Source organism: Erithacus rubecula (assembly GCF_903797595.1).
Source record: "Erithacus rubecula genome assembly, contig: SUPER_Z_unloc_1, whole genome shotgun sequence".
In the NCBI taxonomy this organism is placed as follows: Eukaryota; Metazoa; Chordata; class Aves; order Passeriformes; family Muscicapidae; genus Erithacus; species Erithacus rubecula.
The window spans coordinates 618936-646126 of NW_027635590.1; the positions used below are offsets into that span (position 1 = coordinate 618936).

A 27191-nucleotide genomic window follows, 5' to 3' on the forward strand; every position below is an offset into this window, starting at 1 on the left:
ATGCCTTAACATCAAAATCCCTCTGTTCTGATAAGATTTCAGCTTTACTTTTCCCATAGCTTTTCCAAGGAAAGGCACATCTATATAAGTGAGCTGTGAGACAGATGAGTTATACAGTCTTGAAGAGAAAAGTACACAGCAGAAAGTCTACTTCGGCTGTGGTGGTAGTTACAGACTAGCATGGACACTCGAGCCTCTTTTGTTCTAAACACAAAACGCGAAGTTAGCCAAGCCAGCAGGAGCAGCTGATGGTGCAAAGTAGGTATCTGTGTGAGCTGCCTGGCCACACTGCTGGCAGTGCCATCACGCTTTTATGGTATGCTGTCAGGGTATGACAAATCAGGGAGGAAGCAACTACTCATTAGCAATCCAGAAAGAACCTCACATACGTCTATGTTTCATGCATTAGTAGAGAGAAAAGTCTCCCCTTTATAGAATCTCTTTTATGTGCTTGGATAAAGACTAGTCTTAGCTGGTGCAAGGCAGAGTCTCTGACCAGGGCAACAGCAGGTTTTGGAGAGAGTTGCTAGCAGTATTTCCTTACTCCTTTAACCTATCCTTCAAAACGGAGCTAACCATAGTTTAACCTACAGCTAATTTCACATGGTCATTTAAAATATCTGAGATTATACTTCACACATTGTCACACATCAATTTGTAAGCACAAGTTAATGACATCTGGCAAATATAAGGGCCTTTGCTTTGTGTTGCACAGAAGATCCGACACACCCTTACATCTATAAAATAATTTTTAAAAGATTGATACAGCTAGAAGAGGTTAATCTTTTCTTAAACCACCCTTTATTAAGAAACATAAACATCTGTAAATTTATAAAATTATAAAGTATCAAGTGCTTGCTGCTTCCCAGTACAGTGAAATTCAGAAGTGGCAGGTAAGTTTGGCATTAATCTGTTTGGTGTGTTAGTTCCAGAGCTGCAGAACTAGCTAGTTTTGCAGCTAGTTTTGCAAAAGACAGCTAATCTCATTCCTCTGATGGGTTTAAACAATCTTGTTTCACTTTGGTTTCAGACTTCTTTCCTTCTCCTTTTGACAAACCTCAGTGTTTACAAGTGATGGCAAGGCTGGAGCTGTGGGAATGCACAGGCTCCTTAGAAGGATACAAACAGGTGTTTTACAAAGGGAGAGCCTTCTAGTTTCTAATGGGGAAGAGAATTCAGGCATTGAGAGAGCTCCTTTGTACAGTGTTCCTCAGGGACAGTGTGTTCTTGGCATTGGGATCATCTTTTAGCTGGACCGAATAAAGCCAGTCACAGGTTCAATTTGCCTCAAGGTCCCTTTATCAGCAAGCACTCAGATTCCCTTGAAATACATATACCAGGAAGCATCACAAAATCCCAACCATCTAATGTTTTTTTTACCACATTAGTGTTATAAAGTAAGAATTTCTCATGTAGCACACCTAGACCTGAACTCCAAAGCAAGGCATTACACTGCTGTGGAAGTACTATAAAATGAAAAATCTAGTTGTATCCATTGTAACTGTCAGTGTAACTAAACTCCAAATGGGATCTTTTGTGCCACCTTCCCCCTCATCTAACACTAAAGAACAGATGTCAGTTGCAGAGATGAATCATGGAAGGTGTTTGTTGACATTGTTTCTTACTTGGTCTCCTCCCCAAAGCCCCTATGACTTGAAGAAACTTATGACAAGTCCCGACACTAAAGTGTCACCTTTGTCAGTTCTTCTGCCAGCTTCCACCAATGACACTACGATGTCATTGCCCAAAGAGTGATGCTCTATAGGAGAGCATCACATTGGTCTAAGACTAAACCAGCAGGTTCATCTTCTTGTAGAAAACTTAAACCACTGAATTTGCAAGAGAGGTGAAGAAACAGAATCCTAAGTAAAATAAGCTAATCCTTGATGTCTCAGCATTTAGCAAGGAATCAGAGGGGTAGGAAATGCTGCTGTATTTAACTTTTGCTGCTTACTGATATTTTCTTTATAGACAGCACTTCAGGCAAGGCTTTTCTTTTCTTGTAGAAGACAAAGTGACTCACTGTAACAGACTTGTATTTACAGATCACATACATACATATCCCCACTGGAATGAAAGGATGCTCTAGGTTCTACTGCCCTTTAGCTAAAAGGCACAATTAGCTCCAACATGAGTGGTTATGCGTACCACAGTCCCTAAATAAAAGTTTTCCACTACCGGCACAGCTTACATCTCTCTGAAACCTTCACCCTTGATCCACGTACATGAAAATTTAAAAATGGCTGAAATACAGTGCTACCCTCCACTGTGACATTTCTTTAGCTTGAATCAAGTCAGCCAAAAACTCTAGTTCGTAGTGCATAAAAAATTCTAGTGCATAATTGTCCATTGCCACCTTGACCTTCCTGGCAGGACAGCCATTCCTAACAGCCCAGATCCCCCAAAAAAACAGACGACTGAGAGATGCACAGCAAAGGTGCTATTTCTCTAGTCCTTGCTTTTTGTGCAATATGACACAGATATCTCAGTGTACCAGCTCAGGATTGGTCCTCTGAGTCCTTGATTCTTGGCATCCCCTTTTAGCCCTGTTTAGGATTCAGGAACATGTGCTGTTGCTGCATCTTCTGCCTTGGCCAAATCAGCACTGATTATCTCAGCATGGAGCCGCTTGTAGTCAGTGTGGAAGAAGATGACGTAGAAGCAAGCCATTCCACTGCAGAGGCCAGCCAGCACCAGTACTGAAGCTGTGAGAGATACACTTTTAGGCAGCAAATCCAGACGTCCACATTGATGCAGAAGTATACAGGTCAAAACAACACATCTTGTCTAACCTCCTCCCAAGGGATACCCCTGAGGACAGGGTGCAGAGCACAGTGGGACATTACCAGTTTGCTAACAGACAGATCTTGCTTTACCTAACACAGGCATAGGAAGAGTATTTAGGTAAAATGTGGAAGGCTTCCAAAACACTGTGTCCTGCATGACCCCTCAAGTTGGAGGTCTCACACCATTGCACACATTGTATTTGCAGGAGTCTGTGTTTCTCTGTAAACATACACATTTATGTTTTTGGGGGTGATGAAAAACATTACAAAAAAGATTTAATCAAATCACTTGGGCTCCACAAGGGAACAGGTCCTCACAGGAAGTACTTCTTGTTGTATCATCTGAGAGCAAAGTGTAGAAAAATTCACTAAACATGAACTTTTATTAACAACAAATTTGTGTTTAAATAATCTTTTCTGAAGGGAAAGAAAAAGTATATCTAGGAGTTATGCAAGAAAGCCTGGAAGCAGTTCTAATTTTGCCAGTGTCCCAAATGAACATCTTCATCCCTTTCTCCACAGGTTTTCCTGTATGTATCAGACCACAAAAGGAGTAGGAATGGGTACCTAATCCCAAGATCCAGCTCTGATCTGATTAAAAGGCAAATTGCAGGCTTTCAGACATGAAGCAGTCAAATTGCTTTTTGGGGACAGCTATTATGAAGCCTTGATCCCTTACAGCTAGTAGACCTTATTTTGGAGAGTTTCTGCTCAGCCAAGCAGGATATATTTAATAGGTGATGGTCAGCCTTTGCTTATGGTGTCCCCAGATGTCAGCATTATATAAACACAAACCAGTTGAGAGATCAAGACTAGGGTTCAGCCTGCACTGAAAACACTTATGTGCTCCTGTTCATCTCAGTTGCTGTCTCTTCTGACAATCTAGGAAAGGAAGGGGAATTTGGAATAAGTCAGAATAAAAGCTGTACAAGTATGTCACAAACACAGGAAGCTGTGTGTGTAGAAGAAAGGGATGTAGCTTTCAGTCAAAGCATTTGTAACTTTGGCCTCTGATATGAAAACCAGCTGGTTATGCTACATGGACACTGTCTTCCCCTCAGAACATCTTCTTTCTAGCTCTATGAAACTCAAGTCTGCAGGATGACTACAAGAAAAATTCTAACCCAGAGCCATCAGTGGCATTCATGGCACCTTAAGAGTTCTTTCCATGTGAGTTTTGCAGAATCAGTTTAGCAGGAGTAGCAAGGAATGCATCATCAAGTTAGGAAAAGGGGTTAGAAGATATGCTGCAATAAGAATCAGACTTGCAGGGTTCCTCACGCTGAGACCTGGAGGAGAATACATGGGGGAATACATGGGGTACAACCGAGTGTCCAGCATAATTTCTCAAGGACATACTTACTTGTCCAGTCCAGGGCTCCATCCTGGTCAAGGGCACAGGTGGAGAATGGATCCTCAGAAACACGGACGGTGAGAGCTTGTAGAAGAATCATTAAAATCACACCCTCAATCTGGCTGTGGGGAGAAGTTACATTAAGTTACTACATAACATGCAGTTGTGTTACCTGCCAGAGGTACCAGTGCTGCAGACAAGGTCACTTTCCCCAGCTGGAAGAGAATGATGCCTCTTTCTGGAGCACGGTTGTTCTAGCAGAGTAAGCTACTGCTGGATTCCTCTGGCCCAGGTATTTGGTTATCTGGTTCTGGTGCACAGGGTGTCCAGGTCAACTCCAGGCACAGGGCCAGTGTGGCAGGATCACTATATACTCCCTCTGAAGGTGAGCAGGTGTTGAACTACATCTGCCAAAAAGCTGAGCCATATTCACTGGGCAGAGACTTGGAAACACTTCTCACTGCAGGACTGAGGATGCAAAAAAGGCTATGGCTTCAGCTTCCTCCTCAATCACAGCTGGCTGGCAGCAGTCACTAAGTCCACAACCAGTGAGAGACAACAACCTTCAAAGGCAGTGTCTGATGCCTTCCCTGATGTTTCTTGCTGCTGCACCTCCACCTGACACAAATACATGGCATCAGATCACTTGTCAGTTCTTAGAGCTCCAGCAAGTGATTCCTGCTGAAGTCCAGAGCCAGGCCTAGATAGGTAAATTGGTAACTGGGAGGACGGTCACTGTCTCTCAGGGACAGATGAGCCCCATCTTCCTCAACAAAGCACAGGGAACTGACTCATTCCTGTAGTGTTGTGGGAATGGCTGCCTCTCTCAGGCATGCAGCCCCCATCTGCTTCAAAATCAGGTGATGGTGGGCGTGGTTAAATCATGATTTGTGCTAACTAAGGGAGAACTTCTTCCTTCTTGCTTTTCTTGCACCTCTTCCACATGGTTCTCCCTCTTCTAAAACATTTAGCTCTTCAACTCTATGGTCCATCCAGCCAGCTCCCCCAGGGACATGTGCAGACATCAGAGACATTCAGCAGGATGGCAAGCACTAATATCTATGCTCTTCTCTATCTGTACCCACACCCCTGTGTGTGTATGAGTCTTGGAACCCAAGCTCATCTGTCAATTGGAGTTAATCTGCCTTCTTACCTTGCAACGAAAATCAGGCCTGTAGATGTGCCCTCTCCTACAGGGTAGGAGCACTCTACAGCCAGCTCCATGGCAATGGGGTAGATGGCAAAACCAAAGAAACCAAAGAGAGAACTTGTGATGGCCAACATGATGGCCTGATGTCTGAACCGAGAAATCTGCAGGCAAAAAAAAAACCAACACCAAAGTCTCAATGTCAGCATTGTTGTGCAGAAAGTCTCTGAATCTTTAACCTAGGGGGTGACTCACTAGTATAGTCCCTACCTTTTCCTGAAATAAATTTTACTTTCAACCCTCTAGAATCAACAAAAGGCTACGAAATTGAGAGCTATCTGTTGAAATGAAGTAAGGAGAGGATCAGCAGAATTACCTGAAGAGCATTGATGTGGATGTACCACAGTAATTTAGCTGGTCTGTAACTTACCAGGAGTACGTTCAACATATCTCTAGGGCAAAGTGAAACACACACCTTTGTCCCAAAGCAAAGTAACATTTTGGAAATGATGTTTGCATTAGGTTACTTGTGAGAATTCTGGATTGCTGCAGCTCAGTGATAAGGAAAATCAGAAACGTGTTCATAACACAGGGATTTTAACATCAAAAGACCCAAGCAAAAAAGCAAACAAAAAACCACCTGAAATATTTACAAAACCTGGAGATAAGTTTAGTGCCTAGAAGAGCCTTGTCCCTAACTCTGGAGGAAAGAGCATGACCTTGTCCAACTAGTGTTACTAAAGGTGAAGTACTATGCTGCTGGTACCTCATTCCTTGACCATGCAATGAATTCCCACAGAGGAACAGGAGGTGTCTGTCCTGGAATGGCAGCAAACCTGGCCCAGCTAAACTGGTTAAGTCAAGGAAGACTCTGTGTGTGGAATCTGAGTTCAAAGCACAAATGGATCAAATGGATTTGAATTAGTGATTTTTGATCTACTACTTTGAACTAACAGTTCATCTGTATGGGATGAAGGTGAGGAGGGAAGGGAAGGAGGAACAGGTTTGCTTGCTGCTCCTAACACAGCCTCTGGCCTACTCACTGCTTTACCTGAGTCCAGGCAAGCTGATTTGTATTCAGATCATCCTCAAAACAAATGCCAGAACATGAAAAGGGAGAATGCAAGGTGTGCTTTAGGCACCTTGTCCTACATTGACAAAAGCATTGCATTTGTCTGTCTCTTCCAAATGGAGCTACCATCTCTGGGGTCTTGGCCCGGGGAAGGTGTGATCACCCTCTACAGAAAGTCTGGATTTTTTGTCACAGAAGAGAAACACACAGCATAAGACTGCTAGGAAAGCAGAAACCTGCGCCATTCTGGGTCCTCTGCAATGCTGTGTGTCATGATCAGATTCCTCAGATTCCTGCTGTGTGATGACTCCCATTGGCAATGGCTGTGCTTGTGTGCAGTATTTGTACCCTGACCCCGTGGGTGCAAAGTCTCCAGGTTGTGCATTCCTCTCCTGCCTGAATTCAAGTGTTCTCCTCTTCTGCCTCTTTTGTCCCCCTCAAGGAGGTACTTCAGAACTAGAATATAACTAGGTTCTTTTCACTAATGTTACAACCCTGACACTCACCACTGTTAAGAGCAGGTGTTGAAAAAACATGACATTCTTGTTCATTTTGGTGATGCAAATACCTAGCAATTCCCTTTTGTTTGTTTTTTTGTTTGTTTGGTTGATTTTTTGGTGGTTTTGTTTTTTTTGTTTTTTTTGTTTTTGTTTTTTGTTTTTTGGGTTTTTTTTTAAGAATGGTATTTGGAGTCAGTAAGCAAACATGGTGATCCAATATAGGGAAGTCAAATTATGCCTATTTTTCTATACCCTAAATCAGTCTGTCTCAGGCTCCACTGACTGTCATATCCTCAGTAAAGGGTTTTTCTTTGAAACATTCCTAGCCCAAAGAGATAATCCCAAATCATAACACAGGGCTTAATAAACACTATGACATCAAACGACCTTGGTTTAAGTTGATGCTTTATCAGATGGCAACAGAAATAAGCACATGGGAATGGCACAATGCAAGGGAGAACTCACCACTGCGAACATGATGCTGGCAAGTGCACTCAGACAGAAACTAATCTTGGTGGACTCTATGAACTTCCTTGTCCGGTCAACATACATGCCTAGCAGGAAAGCACCCAACAAACCACAGACTGTGAACAGTGCACCATTCAGGCCAGCAAAATCCTGGAGGGCAGAAGAACAAATAATGAGAAACTAGAGCAGTTAGGAAAGAGGTTTTAACGTCACTGACCCATCTGCCAGCTACCAGTGGGACACTTAACTGAGGTAGGAAAAGCTTCCTTGCCCACCGCAGTAGCTGAGGCCTTCATAGGGCTCTGAGTATCAAATGACAGAGTCCAGGTACTTCTACAAGTGTGTGGGGACAGCAGGGTGACAGCACAAGAAAAGGGTGACAAGTCTCTGTACACCTGTCATGGAGCTGGATGCAGAGCAACAGCAGTTCCCTGGCATTAAATATTCCAGCCTGGAGCCACCGGCCTCTTCCAGGGGCAATCAGGTGCTTTGTCCACACTGGTGGCAACAGACTCAACTGCCTTGGGACCTGCTGATGTCTGTAATTATCCTTCTGATCCTTTTCTTACCAGGAACCTGCACTGGCATACCTAAAGTATGTTAGAGGAGACACCGGCTATGTCAAAGTCTAATTAGAGAGGCAGTAAGCAATGGCTAGGAGAGGGTACATGCTCTGTTGCCTGCAGTGATTGCCCTTTGCTTGTAGCACTTCTTCAGCTCTATAAGAATTCAAATGAAGACTGCAATCCTGAAAGCAGAGAAGCTTTTAAAAAATTTGAAAAAACATCTTCAGGATCCCCAAGGGCATTGGAAGGAAAGGTTATGTGGAATATCTTCTCTGGGCTAAAGGGCCAGGACAAGCCAGTCATACAGAGACAACATGACAGAAAGCAAGGCTGCAAAGTTTAAGAGGTTTTCAGTCGAAAGCCAATGGAGTGTGCAAAATGTGATCTGGCTATGGAGCCCTGAGCCAGATATCAGATCTGGGAGCAGAAGAGGGGGTGGACAGAGACCAGACATGTAAATGTGCATACACAAAGCTGGAGGGATGTTATAAGAGGACCTCCATGGCAATACAAACACCAGGACTGAAGTGCAGTCTGCTGAGAAGAAACACCTGAACTCAGGTTCACCTGAACTCCTGCTAATAAGCAGGAGGGAGAGAGCAGCAGGAACCAGCTGTGCACATACTGTGCTGAACTGTGAAAGCAGCACCTGCTGGTGATGAGAGGATGAAGAAACAGCTGTCACAGTACCACTGACCTCTTCTGCTGCCCTGTCTTCATGAAAACTTTGCAAAGAGAAAAAGGTGTTTGCATCAGCTGGTATTCAGCTTCCTTTCAGGACCTGCCTGGGCCCCATTCTACTCTGGAGTAGCTGACAGAAGGCTACATAGATAGCAATGCTCTGGAGCGGCTTAGGAAAATCACAACATTCTTTTTTCCTAAAAAAATTTTCATTTGCAAATGGGAGCTGGCCACAGGCAATAATGAAAATGCAGGTCATCTATTATACTAAGAGTTTGATTGTGATCTGGATTAATCTACTGCTTAATCTATATTAGATAACATGAGCAAATGAGATATGAGAGTGCAGCATATTCAGTTGTCTTCATTTTGCTCTCAGTCCTTTATGAGGGAAAATCAATTTGATTATATCATAGAAAATGTGGACAATGGGGAGAAAAGGAAAAATACTCACATTTGAATACCCCTTTTCACAAAGGATCTGTTCTAGCAAAGCTGAAAAACAGGTGAACATCCCAATTCCTCCTCCAAAACACACTGCCAGGATTATGTATGGCTTGTTTCTCAGGAGCTTAAAAAAAATAGAAGTTCATATAAATAAATAGAGGAGGAAAAAGACAAGGCTGTTGCAGCAGACTTGAGGGTCAGTGGCTCTGACTCCTCAGTTGAAAATATTGACAAGGTAACCCCATGACCATTGGCAAAAGTATGGCCTTTTCCTGTCAGTTCATCCAGAGGACAAGTTACAACGGGGACCCTGGAGGGAGGACGGAACTCTTGAGTGCTCAGATTCTTCCTTTTCTTTGCCATGTGCTATCCTACCTGTTACTGCATCTGTTCAGAATACTCGGGTTGTGTGCTCCTCTTGGATAAGCCCAAGTCTGCCTGTTTGAGCTATCTGCCAGCCCACAGTTGAATGGTCAGATAGCATCTCTTGCAACTTTGCTGTGAGCAGCTTCCACTCCCTGAGGAAGGAAGGGATCCTGATCTCCTTTAAGGGGCTTTCCATAGCAGGTTTGGAGGAGTGGCATTCAGAGTCTGCTTCGTAAGCAGATGGTTCAGTGTATCACTGTCTTGCAGGGCTGCATCCCTTACTCCCCATGGCAGTCCCTATGCTGTAACACTTACCATTTTGAGCCCTGTGAAGAAAGGCTGTGAGTTGGAGTTAGTGGCACTGGCTGACGGAGGCGTTGGCGGGACCTTCTCGTGAATCCCCAGAGTTGCTAGAGCACAGGCTGTTACTGCTGGGACAGCATAAATACCCAGCTACACAACAGAAGGACAAGACAAGTTACCAGTCTTGCCAGCTCCACTACCTCCAACCAAATAAATCAGCTGGACCCAAATCAGCCCAGCTGACTGATTAAAGCAGTTTTCATTTACCATCAATGGAATGTGCATTCCTTCAGGAACTAGTGCAGGCGACAATAAGTTTGCTATAAGAATGCCCAAGGGATTGGCTGGAAGGAAATAGAAGAGAAACATTTTTTTTCATGCAAGCAGTCGGAATCATGTATCCACCCCTATTGCCTGTCAGTGCCACAGCTGCATTGTGCAGCACTATAATGAACATGGACTAAACAAGGCATATAAAGGGAGAACCAGGAGGGGAACATTAGGAGAAGCTCACTGTGTGGTCTTACTGCTGCCACATCTGTTGTTTCACCCCCATGAAATCCATTCTATAAAACCATCTCTCTTCAACTTCTAACTCCTGTAAACTATTTTTCAACTATGGACTTTGATGTCTTCACTCTCACAAGGCTGTCTTAGTAAAGGTCAAATTGAAAAGACAACATTTAAATGGGCAAATCCATGTCATCTGTTCTGGTGTTACATAGCAGGAGTTACAGAAGTGTTTTTCCTTCTGTATTCCTCTATGCCATTAGGCATGTATACATTGTGTAGAGGATTCTCCTGCTCAAGGGGGAACAGCCACAGTGCTCTTAGTCTCTGCTGCCATGACAGATGCTCCTTTCCCTTAATTGTCTTAGTTGCTTAACTGCATTTACACTAAATATGTCCATGTCCTTCTTATATACAGGAATCTGCAATCAAACACAGCACTTCAGATGTGGACAGGCGACCTCCCTCAAGCTGCTGGCAATGCTCTTTATGAGGGTTACCAGGATGCCATTACTTTTCTCTGCAAAATACCATGAACAGCACTCTAAAGTGACACTTGGTCATTCCTGAGGCCTTTCAAGCCTTTATACTTCCTTTGCAAAGGCCAGACAGGTATACAAGTTGATCTTTGCTATCAGCTACAAAAATTACACGTCAGCAGAGAATCTTGCAGAATTTGTACAGGAGGCAGTTGCATTATTATGGGGCTGGAGATGAACAGTGTGTGAAGCAGCATTCCTGAGACTGCACTTGGGAATATACAAAATTGCAGGTGACAATTTTTTTAATGTTAAGACAACATTTTTCAAATAGTCATACAAGTAAAGCTGCTTTTCTACTAGTGAGGAGGGATGGAGTTAAGAAAGGCAAAGCCAGCCTGATGAGTCTGGTGAAGGGCAATGGGAAAGGCATCCTTGAACTGCTGCTGGATGGGGCAGGAGACTCAGTGATAAAAGGACACAAAAACCATCAAGGTATTCAATGTCTTCTTCACCTCTTCCATGATTGGTAAGACTGACCTTCAGCTTTGAGACCAGAGGTGATGTTTGAAGTAATGAAGATTTACCCTCACTGGAGAAAGACTAGGTTGGAGAACATTAAATAAGCCAGCCATAGGACTGATAGGACACTTCAGATTGTTTCCATTGCAAGGCTATTTCTGGTTATCTTTAAAAGGCCACAGCAATTCCAAGAGACTCCTGAGGACTGAAAGAGAGCAAACATCACTCTCATCTTCAAGAAGAACAAGAAGGAGAATCCAGGGAACTTCAGGCCTCAGTCTTACTTTGCCACCATTTCCAGGCACATGAAGGATGACAAGGTGAAAAGGAAAAATGCTTAACTAATCTGATAGCTTTTGCACAATGAAATGACTGCTGGGTGGATGAGGAAAGAGCAGTTGACACTGTCTCCATAACAACCTTGCAGAAAAGCTGATGAAGTATACTGTCTAGACAAGTAAACAGTGAGATGAACTGAAATCCAGCTGAATGGCTGGGCCCAGAGGATTGTCATCACTGACATGAAGACCAGCTGGATACCCATCATCACTGATGCAGCCCAGGGGTTGACACTGGAACCATACAGTTTACCTGGATGATAGGACAAAGTGCACCCACAGCTAGTTTGCAGATGATGTGACACTGGGAGGAGTGACTTGCAGAAGAGATGACCATGCTGTCACTCAGAGGCACTGCAACAGATTGGAGAAAAGGCAGAGGGGAACCTTGTGAAGTTTGACTAAAGGAAATATAATATACTGCACTGGGGAAGAACAATAACTCATCCACCAGTACCCCTTTGAGACTCACCAACTGGAAAGCAGCTCTGCAGAGAAGGACCAGAGAAGGAGTGGGTAGGGTGTCCTCATGGACACTAACTTGACTATGAGCCAGTAAAACAGCCTTCTGATAAAGAAAACAAGCAAACCACTACAATCCTGGACTCAGCATTAGGCACTGTTGTCAGTGGGAGCTGGTCCTTACCCTCCACTCAGCACTAGCAAGCCCACATCTAGAGATCTGTGAGCAGTTCTCAGGTTCCCAGTGAGGGAAACATGAATTTACTGGTCCAGAAAATAGAAAAGATGATTGGAGGACTGGAGCTTCTGTCATGTGAGGTGACACTAAGAGAGCTGGGACTGATCAGCCTGGAGAAGCTGCTGGAAAACAGTTTTGCAGGGAAGGATGTAGGGGTCCTGGTAGATCGCAAGTTGACTGTAAATCAGCAATGCATCCTTGCAGAAAGGTGTCCAACAGCATGGTGGGCTGTATCAGGACAAGCAGGTGGAAGATCATGACCCTCCTCCTCTGTGAAGCCCTGGTGAGAAACATACAGAATGCCAAGTCAAATCCTGGGCTCCTCAATACAAGGTACCAAGTTCATGGAGCAAGTCCAGTCAAGGGCCAAAGACATGATTAAAAGTCTAAAACATCTCATACCTAAGGAGGCTGGGACAGCTAACAGTGGTTAGCCTGGACAAAAGAACACTGTTCAGCAATTATAAAGATGGAACCAGATTTCACTCAGTGATGTACAAAGCATTACACAGGAAACTCTACCTGAATATAAACTGCTTTACTGTGGTAGCTGTCCAGCATTGAAACAAGATGCTCAGATAACTGGTACATCTCCATCCCTGGAGATAATCAAAACTTGACTCAACATAAACCTGGGCAACCTGGTCTAGACAACCCTGGTTAAGCAGGGGGTTGGACAAGATGATCCCAAGAGCTGCGTTCCACCCCTGATGCTGAAGCTATAGCACACAACTGCAGCATTTCTATTCTGTGCTTGGGAAAGTACTATATGATGTTGGTGAAATATTACTTGCTTCTAAGTATGTGTAAACAGCAGTTTCCAAGGAGATGGATTACTTCTTCTCTGTTGGGATAAAATGCAACTGGACATTGTAGAGGACTGCCTGTAAACTAATCAGCTGTTTCCATGAACTATCAACATGCTGAACCAGTTCCAGAAAGTGTAGATGAGGGCTGGAAAGATATAGGTGAGCCCTGAGCTAAACTTGAAAGGACTGAGACCACCTGAGTAATCACATGGTTTCAGTTGCCTTCTTCTGCTGGGAAGAGCTATTACATGGCCTGGATTATAAATAGAAAGGTGGTCACTGAATTAATCAACTATACATTATGATCCAGGGGTCCTGGTGGAGTAGCTTGCAGTATTCTGCAGTGGGGCTGTGTGTTTTGTGGTCAATGATGCTAATGCACTGAAACTCTTCAGGATGCAGAAAATGACAACCCAACAGACCTCAGTCAATGAAGACTACTATGGATGAAGCAGAGGTCACTTCAGACAACTTCTCTACTCTTCCTTCTACTTCTGACACAGGAGAATCTTCACCCAGGAATGAGTTCTTGGCCCTGCACTGCTTCTCTCTGAGTAAGTCTCTACAAGTGAAGAGTAGAACAAACACTCAGGAGCTGAGTCATTAATCATTATGACAGCTGAGTCATAGCAATTTCAGCTGCTCAGCAGGATCCTGGGTGTAAGGTTCACATTTGTCACAAAAGCCCAGGGAGCCTACCCATGGGCATTAACAGCAGGAGGCTGCAGAACCAGTTTCTGTAAGTAGTACTGATACTGACAGTGCTGGAACGCTGGGTGCTGCTCAGCATTAATTACACAGAAAGTGGGAACTGATAAATTGGAGCAAGATGACACAAAAAGCTCACATCAGCAACAGTAAGAATGGAGACAAGTGGGAAGAAGCAAAGGGAAATTTTGCTGTAAAGTGGCTGGGTGGGAGCCATTCAGTCTTTCAAGACAAAGAAAAGAAGAGCTGATTCTATCCATAACTACCTGATAGAGAGATGCGACAAGACAATACATGGGGCATAAAGAATATCTGGATGTTGACATTTGCCATGAGCTAATTAACCACTGGATTAAATGACTGGGGCTGCGGTAGATGGTCCTTCCAGACAATATTTAAATGTCCTTGAAATGAGATTCTGATATTGTACAGCAGACACTATGGATGTAACCAGGCATTATTAATGGAAATCTTCCATAGAGCAACATGCAGGTGTTGCAGCAGACAACAATCACAGCCCATTCAGTCTGCACTCTGACTCCCAACATGCCAGACACTGAAAGCTTTAGGTCTTGGGATTCCACCGTTCCTTGCTCTTCAGGTTTGTTCTTCACCATGGTTAGATTCATTTGGATCTGTAAAGACTGAGGATGCTGCATAAACAAAATGCCTCTTTAACTTCTCTGGCTGCTCTCTCACTTAAAAAGAGTACTTTGTTTGCAGGCTGCAGTCCGTACCCAGCAGTTCCTTGGTATCATGCCACACTGACAACAGAGCTCCTTCTCCAGCAGGGGAGGTGAAGTCTGTCTCAGCACTGGAAAACCAGGTGAGTCATCATATCCACCCTATTCTAGGAAAAGCAGTGCAAAAATAATTTATTCATTCTGACATCACAGATTCCTTCTTGCTAAACAACAGTGCCTGTGCTCTAATCTGGCAGTAGTGTTGGAAAAGCTGCATAGGGGTGCTCTTCTTTCCCCATGCCTAACCCTTCCTGATGGCTTGAGGCAATGGAGAGGGAAGGCAGCTACCGGCTGTTTTGAGGGAAAAACAGATGGGGCTGCCACACACATGAAGGTACTATGAGACTTCACAGCTGAAGCCAGTAAACCAGCCCAGTTTCTGGAGAACCTCTCAAGTCCGTGGAGAAAAGAGGAAGAGATTTCTCTGGCTGCTAGGTAAAATGTCACATGAAGGGAGAAAACAGGTCTATCAAGTGGAGTATCCTGTCTCTTTGTGCCCAGAGGAATCAAGAGAGGAATGTGATTAAAGCAAGCTTATCTGATGCCTCTCCTCCAGTTGCCCAGCTTCCAGGCACTTAGCAAGTCAGGTGTGCTTCCTGCATGGATAGTCCTGCCATTTAGCATCCCCAACATGTTTGTGCAGACAGACAAGTATATTTTATCTGTGTGTGCAAACATACCAATCAGGAATATGTGCTCAGCCTTCCTACTGGACGAACTGGTGGGCAAAATTGCTACAGCAGCCTTATCTCACCTCTACCCAGTTACAGAATTTGGCAACTGTGACCATTGGCACTACAATGCAATTTAAGACACCTTCCTGAGAAACTACAAAATGAAGACCACTAAAGACTTAGTAACATTAAGGGCTGTTGTCCACCTATGTGATATTTAGGCAAAGATGCCAACCTGGTCCTGGAAGAGAGGAAGAAGTTTAGGAGTCTGGATGGCTTATACTGAGCACTGCACCTGGACGTGGCTTATACCCACTTCTTATTCACCTGTTTTGTTGCACATGACTACAAGACTCTTGGGTGGAGCTGTATCTGCAAGGGCAAATGGCTGTAATACAAAGGACTTCCTCTGCCTGCTGCCTCTGAAAGGCAATCAAATTGCTAGCAAGTTCTGTGAGGCAGCAGTGTTACTTTGCAGCTATCACTTACACATTGATGCAATCATATTTGCTGTCGCTCTCTGGTGGTCTGGAAACCATAGTGCTGCCAGCTTTGTTGGTGAAAAGATGATAAGAGGCTGTGCTAATGCACAGAAGCATTGTCCAATAAACAGGTACCAGTAACTCTGGGAACCCAAGCTCAGGAACTTCAGAACACTGAACATCCTGGTGACGCTACCAACCATGTTTAGCCATGCACTCAGCACCACCTGCAGTGAGCAGAAACAAACAGGGTTTGCATACTGAAGCCTGAAGGGCAGAACTTAATACAACCGATTAGCATGGGCAAGGTCTCAAATGCACTTCAGGAGACACTGGGTATTAGTAATCACTGCCTGCAGACCATCCCCACCCCTCTGGGCTGCTGCAAGATGCTCCTGATCCAACCCGCCTCCTTAGGGAGTGTCTTGGGGAGCAAGGTGACTGTCTCAGCCCCATGTAAGAGCCACATTGATGAGAAATCTGAAGTTCACTAATTACACCTTGTCAAGTTTGCACCATCACCTATATTTTGCTGTGACAATCCAAAGATCATGGCGATGAATCATTCAGCTTATGGATCCTGCAAATGTTCTTCTATTCTATTAGCATGCTAGTGTTTCAGTGCTGTGTTGCACAACACAATTCTGGGATTGTGTAGAAATCGCAAGCTCTGACCTGACAGGAGTCTCTTGCTTGCACTCTGTCCTGCTATTCCTTAAACTAGTCCTGAGAAAAAAATTTTACTGCTAAGACTTTTCTGCAGCAAATCTGACCCAATAACAGGAAGTTCTTCACAGAGTCAGCTTACAGCATCTGTCCCTGTCAGTTGGCTAAGACAACAAAAACTAAAGCTGGGAAAGGCAAGCATACAAATTTATTCTGATTTTTCCCACTGCTCTCTCCACCATTGCCAGAGGGGATGTTACTGAACTAGGATGGACCTTTCAAAGTGCTAATTCTCTGCAGCATTTGGCAAGACTCCTGTTCAAAGTATCTACATTACTGCTTTGTGCATCCACAGCTACCTCTAGGTGAACTTCATCAGGGGAACAGAACACTTCAACTCACAGCACAGCGGAGCCCCACGCTGTCGAGGACCCATGTAGCCACCAGGCCAAATGGGATCGAGATGAGGAGGTACACCATTGAGAGCCAGTTGACTGTCTCCAGGGAAATGTGGAAGTAAGCAGCTGTCTTATCAGCCACAGGAGCAAACGTCAGCCACAGCTGCAAAACAAAGACCAAAAATGGGTAAGCATGAACACCCCCAACAGAACAGTAATTCAGCATCCCCTCAAACTGAGTTGTGAGGAGGCTCGCTGTCTTAGTCTCTCCTTGAAATTGTGATGTTAAGGTTGGTAATAAAAGTTCAAGCCCTTAGTGTCTGCAGTTACTTGGCCCAGAGCACCTCACACATTTCACTGCCTCATCCCCAATCCCAGTACTGATGCTGGAGGCTGGCAAAAGCAGAAGTCAGATTACATTTTTCTGTCCCCATGTTGAACACGTTGGCCCTGATGCACTTACTTACCCGATGGAAACCAGATGGACTCATTCTGTGCTAGCATAAACAAAATAGAATCTGCCACCTACTCCCGGCAGCCAAGATCCTTTGAAACTTGGTATTTGGAGTTATATTAGTAACACCTGGATGTAGCCTTGTAAGAACAACTTTATTATGTGTCAGCCAAGAGATACATTATTCTCTACCTTCCTAGACATGCTCAACAGTTAGAAAATTACCTAGAGATTGTATTATTTAATGTATTAGAAGACATAACATGGAGGTACACACAGAACAGATTCTTCAATAACTATTCACGTTTTTCTTCCAGTGCTATATCTGAACAAAGCTAGCTCCCTAGACTTTTTTTAGACACTGATTTCATGGTTCCTGTCTGCTTCTAGTTTATTATGGGAATGACAAGAATGGCTTGATCCTAAAATCAGGTTCTGAGATCACATCCACATGTAAGAAAATGAGGTATACAAATTAGAGGATGTTTCTGTAGATTCTTTGCCAAGATGCATCCTTGTGCTTTTAAAAAAGACTGGTCTAACCTGTCAAATGGCCTAACCATTCAATGTCAATTACAGGTTACCTCACTGTTTGAAGATGATCTTGCTGTTACTGAATACTCAAGGTTATAGAGTTTGCAGAAATGTGAATGAAAACTTCATTATAGCTTTCTACAAAAGAACTGCAACCATGGTCACTTGCCAGGTATTACCCTCTGTCATGACAAACTTCCTCTTCACAGCCTGCAATTGCAGCCAGCATCAGATATGGTATTCATGTGTAACTGAAAAAGATTTGGGTAACCTCAGAGGAAGGTGTGCTCCTAAAAACTGTTACTTGTTATTTCCAGTGTTGCTGATTTTTTTGTTGGTTTGGGTTTTTTTGTTTTTTTGGGTTTTTTTTCTTACATGATAGGCACCATAAAAACTACCACATTAGAAAGAAACAGAAGGGGAGATGGACTTTTCTTCTCTCTAGAGTCACTGCATGACAATAGCCATATGCAAATCTTTCTTTAGCTAGGCTTTTCACCTAGCAGGGATACAATGGGTAAATGGTAGTAAAAGAGAAGTTTTGAATATAATCTCAGCAGCCTTGCAAGGACTCCTCACACCGGTCCTTTCTTCTTCGAAAGGAGGTGCCATGCTCTATCTCCTGTATTCAGTTCAAAGCTCACATCAGCATTCTGGGCTCAGACACACCTATGTGACATCATCAGAGTTCTGGCAAGGGATGGATTTAGTGCTTACTCAGCTTCTGCAGTCAGGTGAATGAACATGCTAGGTGCTGAAGGAAACTCTACTCTTAAACCACAAGGAGGCTAATCCAGGTCACTTTCCAGACTTCCATCAGGCTGGGACAGGAGTTTAAAAGTTTAATGCTAATGTAACTGTTTAGATTAGTATTACTAAGGCATGAGCATTAGTTTGCTTACAGTATGATAAACTGCAGCTAAACAAATCCCAGCTGTGTATTTCCAGCAATAGCACTTCTGGGTTCCTCAACGCTTTCCATGTATGGGGGGGTGGTGATGAAACACTCCACCAGGAAACAGCGTAATTAAAAAGATGATACATTTTGTAAGCCAGCTTCAGGTACATTTTCCACCGCTCCTGCTCCTCTTTCACACCATGCTCAACCATGCATTACATCATTAGGAAAGTGATGCTACAAGCCAGGGCACAGCATTTTCTGCTCAGTGACTGTTTGCATCTAGGTGACCTAGGATCGAGCACTGGCACTATTCCATTAGATCTAGTAAAACTGTTTCTTGCAGAACACCAAGCATAGGTACTGCCCCATATTCCCATTCTGAGCAAGAGCTCCAGTCCTAGCATATCTACATGAGAGCAACGAGGGTGGAAAGTTGCAGCTTTTCCCAGACTGACCTTGTCCCTCAAAATAAGTGTATTTATTTATAGCTCTGGAGAGAAAAAGTATGTTTCATTGTTTACCATGTGTTGTCTAACAAATAAATTCAGAACTGGGCAACAGAGCTCAAGATGAAACTATAGTTAAAGAGGTCACCAAATGCTATTGTGACAAAGAGGCAGCATTGTGGAGTTTTGCCTACACAGGGAAATACACAGTCAGTATACTACCTTCTGCTTTGTTTTTCCCAGTCATGCTAACTCCACCCATAGTAGTTAATAAGCTCTTCTGCTGGAAGCAGGAACATTTATCCAATATTTTTTTCTGAATCTTTGCATTGCCAAGGCTGGTACTTACACAGGGGCTGCCCTGAGGTAAGGTCCCTCAGGTAGAACAGGTAAAGAAGATGCAGCTCTCTCTTGGTAAGGTCAAAGTCCTGTAAGTTCTTAAAATGCAGAATAGAGACAGAGAGAGGTTCCACCCTCCACCACTCCCCAGTGGCCATTGTCTTCATCTTTGGCACACCTAAACCACAGAATCACAGAAAGACAGAATATTCTGAGTTGGAAATGCCCCACAGGGATCATCAAGTCCAAGTCTTAATTGAATGGCCTGTATCAAAACTTACCACTGTAGATCACAGTGACAGATACAAGGAGAGAGAGAACATGTGGGGTTATAGGATGTCAGACCCCAGAAGCTTATTGCTTCTGGGACAGATAAAGGAAGGGGAAACAGAGAGACACCTCTGTCCTTGAAGGGCTGTTCAGTCCTTGCAATTTTCAGTCCCTGTACAAGCTTCACTTTGTGGAAATACATCCTTGTGGTATGGTAAAGCTGTATGCAGCTCCACTGCCTGAGAGGCCACACAAAACCAGAGCCCCAGTGTGAGCTACAGAAGGCATCAAGATGAGCCCTTGTTACACAATGTCAATTCCTGGCTGTGATGCTGACAAGCAGTTTTCACTACTACACCTTAAGTCCCTTCAAAGCCCTGCCAGTGCTACAATTAATGAAAACCTTCCGGCAAACTTTGACAAAATTCTTAACTTGGCACAAGTTGGAGTGGATGATGATGGAAGTCAGCAGCAGTTCACTTTCTGGACCATTGCACGTTGAGATTTACATGGAGGCCCATGCAGAGCCACTAAATCATAGGGACTCTTGCCTTTGCAAGCCAAAAAGCCACAATGAGTTTGTGAGCTCAATCTGCTGACACTTGTCAAAACTCACTTCCCCAGCATTGTCTCACAGATTTTGCATTAGTTGCTTTCAAATTACAGCTCCTCCTGTAGTACAATCCAATGCCATTGGTTATTTCACTGATGTTTTAGATCATGGTATTTGCTCCTTCAGCATTTGGTATGAACTTTTTCCTCCTTTCAGATATGCACCTAGCAGAATGTTGGAACAGCCAGCATAATAACAGACACTATTTTTCTTCTCCAAAGGCAGGAATTTTAGTTCCTACACTCTTCTTCTGAGCTCAAGCCTTAGAAAGATGTTAATCTCAATGTGGTTTCTAGGTTTAAAGACAGAAAAAGCTTCAGTGTGTGCTAGTTTGATCTGGAAGACATACCTCAGCACACATTTTTCACTATAAAAACTTGTGTTCAGCAGCTGAGGAAGAGGACAGAAGGGCCTCTGATGATCCATAAGCCTGTTCCAGCTTGCACTGGAGTGCAGCTGTAACTCCCACTGCACACAGCTGGCTGACTGGGGAGCCATGCCCTAACAATAGGAAAAAAAGAGAAATGTTTTCCACCCAGAGTCACATCCTCAGTTACAGGAGAGCCCCCTCCACATCTTCTTTAACAATAAAGCTTGCACCAGGGCCAGGGCTCTGACACTCTAATGCTTGGGATGTTGGGAATGGTACTGGCTTCACTTTCAGCTCGCTTGCCCTCTGCTTTAGTCTTCTTGTAGCTGACATTAATTCCCCTGCACCTCCCAGAGACTGCTTGGTCCCTTCTCCATTAACCGAGACTTAATCTTCATTAAAGGAAAATGGAGAGGGACTTTTCACAGGCATATAGTGGTAGAACCACGGGGAATTGCCTTAAAATAAGGGAGGGTAGATTTAGATTAGATATTAGGAAATATACTGTAAGGTTGGTGAGGCACTGGAACAGGTTGAACAGAGAGGTTATGGACTCTCCACGTCTGGAGGTGTTCAAGGTCAAGCTGAATGAGCAGCTTGGTCCAGTGGAAGGTGTCTCTGCTCATGGCATAGGGGTGGAGCTGGGGGATCTTTAATGTCCCTTCTAACCCACATCATTCTATGATTGTATGATCATGATCCTTGACAACTGCAGGCCTGCATGGGCATTCCTGTAATCAAAACAGGTTACAGCTGTTCTCATCCTGACTCCCATTTGTAAGTCTTTCTGTTGCCCTTTCTGATTCTCTTGTAAACCCTTAGCTGATTTTCAGACATGTATCATGCTCTCTTCCTCCCAGAATCGGCCTAACTCCTTTTGTTTTCCCCCTGTACTCATTCCCCCTATAGCTCCATCTTCTCCTGGTTCAGTTCATCCACCCTATTGCCTTCACTGTTTCCACTCCTGCACAGATTCTCCAGGACCTATTTCAGTTGCAGGATCTGGTTTCCCTCTACTCATTCCAGTGTTTGTCTTTCCTCTCACTTCTGCAGGAGGTTATCAGTAGGCTGTGAGATACCAGCCCTTTGTCTGCAATGGTAACAAGGTGGTGGCTGAAGGAAGGACTCCATACAGGATCTACTTTGGTAAGCAACAGTTGTGAGCTGTAGAAGGCAGCATGTATGACAGATGCGAGACTTCTGGCGCTCAAAGTGCAGCAATGATACATTGATGCATCACACATACAACTAGCACAGCCAGAAGCAGTGCCAAACATGCTCCTCACAAAAGACAAGCTGGTAATCAGTGCCTACTTTCCTCATGAACAAATCAAGATTCTAAAAGTGGAAAGCAAAATATTTGTAGAAAGGCAAACATATGCAATCAGGCAGGGTGGGAATCAGGCCACTTTGCCATATCAGTAGTGATATCAGGCAGCAAATATATATATGGAGTGCTTTTCACTTGCTGGCATACTGTATAGCTGACTAGACTCTAGAAATGCCCCTGCAGTACCTTTTATGTACAGTTTTAAAACGGGAAACCAAGAGGGTTGTCTTGCATAAAATGGGAACTTCTGCTTCATAACAGACACCAGCACACCTCTCTAGTCCCCACATGGGCTTTGCCTACAGCAGTTCTGCCAACTCCAGCAAGCTTCTTTCATGCACCTGAACACTGCTTACAAGGTGATGTAAGAACTCTTTCTGTGACATGGATGCTGTCTTTCTCCCCTGAAACTGGATGATGAAGCCTTTACATCAGAGTCCTCATCTTCAAGATCAAAAGGGCCACACAGTTTGGAAACAAACAGCCCCACGGCTCAGCTGAAGGCACCCATGCTGACACAGTAGTCTAGGACATTAGGAGAGTGGCATGATCTTCAGAAAACACCAGATCCTTGCCAAGATGTCTCTTAGTCTCCACAGCTCTCAGGAGAAGTAGCAGAAATACAGAGCAGCTGCTGTGTGCGCACGCGTATCTACAGGGGCACTGCTGGAGCAGACAGGTGTGGGTGAGGAGCGTGTGCACCCTGCCCTGGAGCGTGCCAGGCTCCACTCGTGCAGCTCTCCTTCCTCTCCCAAGTACACTGAGTGGTGGTGTAAGTCCTCCAGATGGTGAGTCAGGAGCCACTTGGCCAAGCATGAGTTAGCTCCAACCCTCTGCTCCCTGGCTCCTCCCCAGCTTGGTCATGCTGGTGAACACAGAACTCTTAGTTTCATTCTTCTGTCTTTTTCTGTGTCTGCACTGCTAAGGCAAAAGAAAGTCCATCCTATGAAACACAAAGTTCTCACCTGTTCAACTTCCTTCAACAGGAAGGAGGAATAAAGAAATGAACTATGTGCTAAAGCAGCTGCAAGTACACCATGAATAATCTTAAACCTTAAGCCTTCAGATGAAAAAAATCACATGAAAAACCACAGCATAAGTTTGGCAAAACAAATCCAGGGAGAAAACACAGGCAGAGTTATGTCATCTATGTCATTCCCCCACCCATCAGCCATGCTGCAAGGGACAGCTGAGGAAAAATCATCTAAACTTAGCTGTGGTCTGAACATTCTCGCTGGCCACAGCTTCAGTCAGCAAGTATAGCAAGTACGTTATGCTGATATCTGCTTACAGCCTTCTTAAAAAAAAAGGCAGGAGTTTCTTACACTATATGGTCAGATAGGAATTCCCAGAGTAGCCCTATTTAGGAAACGAGAACAAATTCCTGCTAAGGTAGTACCCACTTCGTACAGCAGGGAGAGACAGAGGCTTTTAAACTCAGGTCAGTAGCAGAAGCACAAGTAAGGGCTATTTATTGTTGGTGTAAAAGCTTCTATATCATGTTAACCCCACTCTGCTCCAGTTAATGAAAGGATTTCATATGCTGAAGTGGAGCAGGAGGATATAGCGAAGAGAGTCCCTTTAATCACCACATGGTCTGGTCTGCCTTTGCCCAATAACACTCTAAACCAGACTACGAAATACCCCTTTCTGAGTCTGACCCTGCTGCATTACCAAATGTGCTGTCCTTCAGTTGCTTCTACCTTGTCTTTATGACAGTGAAAGTCTCCCCCACTCAATACTCCTGATTGCCACTGTTAGTGCCCCCAAAGACCACTAATAGAAAACTGAATGTATATGGACAAGAGTGAGGAACACAAGGCAACATTCTGGAAGCTTAGTCCAACAAATGAGGTGCAAGTCAGATAATTTAAAAGTTATGTGTTCCTACTATATGCATTTGCAGCCTGACACAGGTGTACACAGAACAAAGTATTGCATGCAACATCTGCACAGGAATTGACACATCTTAACTTGCAGGGCAATTTTTCACACTATAGAACAGGTAAATTAATTTTCATCTGGAACTTTTAAATGGCAACCAACTACTTTGATTTCATGGACTTTCAACAACTCTGAACATTTTATCATGATTTTTATCAAGAACTTTTAGGAGAAACTTTGGCATTAGGAAATGTTTGCATACAACTTTATATGTCAGCATAGTTGTCATTCCAGATCTTTGCAATGGCTTAGAAACAGTAATTCCACTCTAGGATATTTATTAGGCACCCAGTCTTGAAGTCATAAAGTTCTGGCCGAAGTTCACACCATGGAAAATAATACTGTGGTGGTCAGGAAACTGTCAAAATATAAAGAAGACAGAACAGGCCAATCTTCCAGGGCTACAAAGTTTTCAGCAACACAGAGGACATAGTAATACTTTCAGAGGTACTGAAAAGATCTGTCTAAGAAACCTACTATTTTCACTTTTAAGGTTTCAGCAAAGTCAAAATCTGACAAGACATCATGGAAAAGGCTTGGTACAGTTTCCTTCACCCATGCTGTCACCAGTCACTTCTAGGAGTTTGGGTTTATTTCCTGTTCTTCTGCTGTGCCAATTTAACTGCAAGCAAACAGCAGGGCTTTTCTGCAGTGTGCTTTTTTACACTCTTAAAGGATATACTGATTTTCCATTGAGAAGTTGCATTTTTTAAATTTTTTATTCATATACAGCTAAATTCTCACTATGTTTTTCCATTTCCCTACTCCAGCACTCTTACATCACGGAATATCTAATCTTCCTTCAAAGCATTTAAATGTTTGCAGGTTGCAGTACCTGATCTTGTCTGCCAGACAGCCTGCATTCACGGCATGATAATCCTCAAGAACATGAATAATTCTACATCAGTCTGATAATTATCAACAATGTCCTCAATGACTTGATGAGCAAAGATTTGGGCTTCTTTTTAATATACTAAGTCTTGATAAGGCGAAACTTTATGGGTTTATCTCTGTAACTACCGAACTTAATTTAAATCTGTTCAATAGGTGGGATATGATCTGGCATCCAAATTTTTCAAGTCTCTCAGAACAAGGAAGTAAGAGTAAGCAAAAAGAAGTTTATACAACCATCTGTTTAATGCAGAATTACTCCTATAGTGTTCTGTATATGCAACAGACTCTGAAAGGAAGCTTGCTTATTTTCCTGACCAGAAAAATCTGCTGTCACAGGCCAGCAATGCGGCAGAGCTAACTCCTGTTCCTCTCCCACGGCGTTTCAACATTGCTCTGCTATTCTTAGGCTAGGAACATGTGACCCTCATAGACAATGAATACTCTCTCTGTCTCCCATGGCTTACGAAGTGGACTCGGCAGCAACTTTTGCTGTGCTCCAGGACACAGTTTGTTTCATCCCAGTCTGACTTGACGCTACGGTACTTCCTGCTGTGCTCCTGGAGATCACACATCCTCCCGCCCCATCCTGCCCTTTCCCCGGTCACCACCCCTCGGTGTCCCGCATTCCCCCGGTCAGAAAGGAAAGCGTGAAGGCCGAGGTCATAACAGAACGATAAAGTTCCAAAGTAAAAGCCGCGTACTCCGTCCATAAGGCACGGCCAGGCTGACGCTTCTCAGAACTGTGCGCGTACAACCGAGTCCCGGTGCTCCAAGGATGAGGGGGTGGATCTGAGACAGGGCACTGGGGCAGAGCCCTAAGGACTGCCTGGCTGCTTCTAGGAAGAAGGTGGTGGTTGTGGCTCTGGCGAGCCATGTCAGCCCTCCTCCCTCCGCAGCAGCAGCAGCAGCAGCGGCTGCAGGCAGAGCCGCTCTGCAGACCTGCGGCACGGGAGCGGCAGGGGAGGGCAGCGCCCTGCCTGCCTGCGCCCCCCGCCCGCTGCTCGGGCACCCGGGGCTCCCCTTGCCCGCCACCCCGGAGGAGGTCCCGGCGCCAGGCCGGCTGCGGGAGCGGCTGTCCGCGGGGAGTGCCGGCCGCACTCACCATGGCGTTGGAGCAGTTCAGCAGGCACACGACGGCCAGCAGGAACCACCGGCGCCGGTACGCCTTGAAGCGGCCCGGCGGCTCCGGGCTGCGCTCCCCCAGCAGGCTGGCCGCCTCGGCACCCTCCATCGCGGCTCGGCGCGACTCGGCTCGGCTCTGCCCCGTCCGGCCCCGCCCCGCCGCCCTGCCCGGCCTCCCCGGGGCGGCCCCGGCCCGGCTGGGGCTGCGCTGCGGAGGCGCCCTGGCTGCGGAGCCGCGCCGGGCCGAGCGCCCGCCCTGCGCCGCCGAGCCGCCTCTGCACCGCCGCGCTGCTCCGCATCGGTCTGCTCGGGGGCGCCGAAAGGGGGCCGCCCGGCCGAGGAGATGCCTCTCCTGCTCGTTAAAGAAACATCAGCGTCGCCACCATCCCCACTGCCCGCCGAGGGCTCCGCATTCCCGTGGGAGTCACCGTTAGCTCTCGCCTGCGGGCAGCACCCCGAGCGGCTGCTGCCGCGGCTGGGGGTGCTGGCGGTGGCGTGAGCAGGGACCAGCCCTGTCCGAGAGTGATCGCTTACTGGAGTAGAAGAAGGACTAGAGGAGAATAAGGGGGAATGGTAAGATCCACGGAGGTCTATCAGCCACAGGATATATCGTTTGGTTATGGATTTTTATGGCTGGTTTTGCTGCAGACAGCAGCATTTTCTTTCCCCCTTATAGAGGCCACTGGATATTACCTCCTACCCTCAAAAACTCCACAAGGGAAAAAATGCAAAGGAGTGCAAAGGAGAAGCCTCCACCGGTTCTAAACAGGACCTGTGACTTCAGGTCGGATGAATACCGGTAGTGCCTGGGTGTCTTTATGTCAGCTCTGAGATGTAATCACCCTCATACACCCACCACACACCAACGGTGGCACCTCAGTAGTACTGAGCTGACAGGCTCTAGATTTCAGAAATGGCTCCAAAATATAACAGTGTCACCTCTTGCTCAGGTCTTTGAATTCCTTGTGCCATTTCTCACCACAGCCTGGTATGACCCTACCACCCTCTCAGTAAGAGGCTGAGGTCACTTACTGTTAGGAGGGCTTTATGTCTAATGCTTTGAGCGTATTTGGAAAAGTGAGTAAGGAGGGTTAAACTGCATGCCAGTATTCTCTCATGAACAATTTTAACTGAAATTTTCTGCGGTGAGAGAGGAGTAGGGAGTGGAGAGAGGAAAATGAGGAAGAGGAAATCATTTCTAGCCCATGCCAAGCCTGTTGTTTCAGGGTAGAGAGAAGCATGGGTTATTTGCGCT

At 44.9% G+C, this 27191-nt stretch overlaps 1 protein-coding gene across 3 annotated transcripts; it reads right to left on the minus strand.

Moving 5' to 3' along the window:
* Nucleotides 1-778: 778 nt before the first annotated feature.
* On the minus strand, nt 779-26520 carry SLC49A3 (solute carrier family 49 member 3). 3 transcript variants are annotated; one of them, XM_079330839.1, is made up of 10 exons: nt 25917-26519; nt 16724-16882; nt 15663-15882; nt 9958-10034; nt 9703-9840; nt 9029-9145; nt 7325-7477; nt 5294-5451; nt 4150-4262; nt 779-2705 (listed from the first exon to the last, which is right to left on the minus strand). In XM_079330839.1, the coding sequence occupies exons 1-10, from the start codon at nt 26043-26045 to the stop codon at nt 2551-2553; spliced, it is 1419 nt and encodes a 472-aa protein (XP_079186965.1). In that variant the 5' UTR covers nt 26046-26519; the 3' UTR covers nt 779-2550. The 3 variants fall into 3 exon arrangements, with proteins under 3 accessions (XP_079186965.1, XP_079186966.1, XP_079186967.1); XM_079330840.1 differs by lacking the exon at nt 779-2705 and adding an exon at nt 2716-3668; XM_079330841.1 differs by lacking the exons at nt 779-2705; nt 4150-4262 and adding an exon at nt 4269-4758 and having other exon boundaries at nt 25917-26520.
* Nucleotides 26521-27191: the final 671 nt, after the last annotated feature.

Coding starts and splice junctions, on each gene's coding strand:
- SLC49A3 (XM_079330839.1), bottom strand. CDS start 26,045: ATGGAGGGTGCCGAGGCGGCCAGCCTGCTGGGGGAGCGCAGCCCGGAG. Junction 15,883..16,723: donor GCGTGGGGCTCCGCTGTGCT/GTGAGTTGAAGT, acceptor TGCTCACTGCAG/GTGGTGCTGAGTGCATGGCT. Junction 2,706..4,149: donor TGGAGCCCTGGACTGGACAA/GTAAGTATGTCC, acceptor TATCTCTCACAG/CTTCAGTACTGGTGCTGGCT.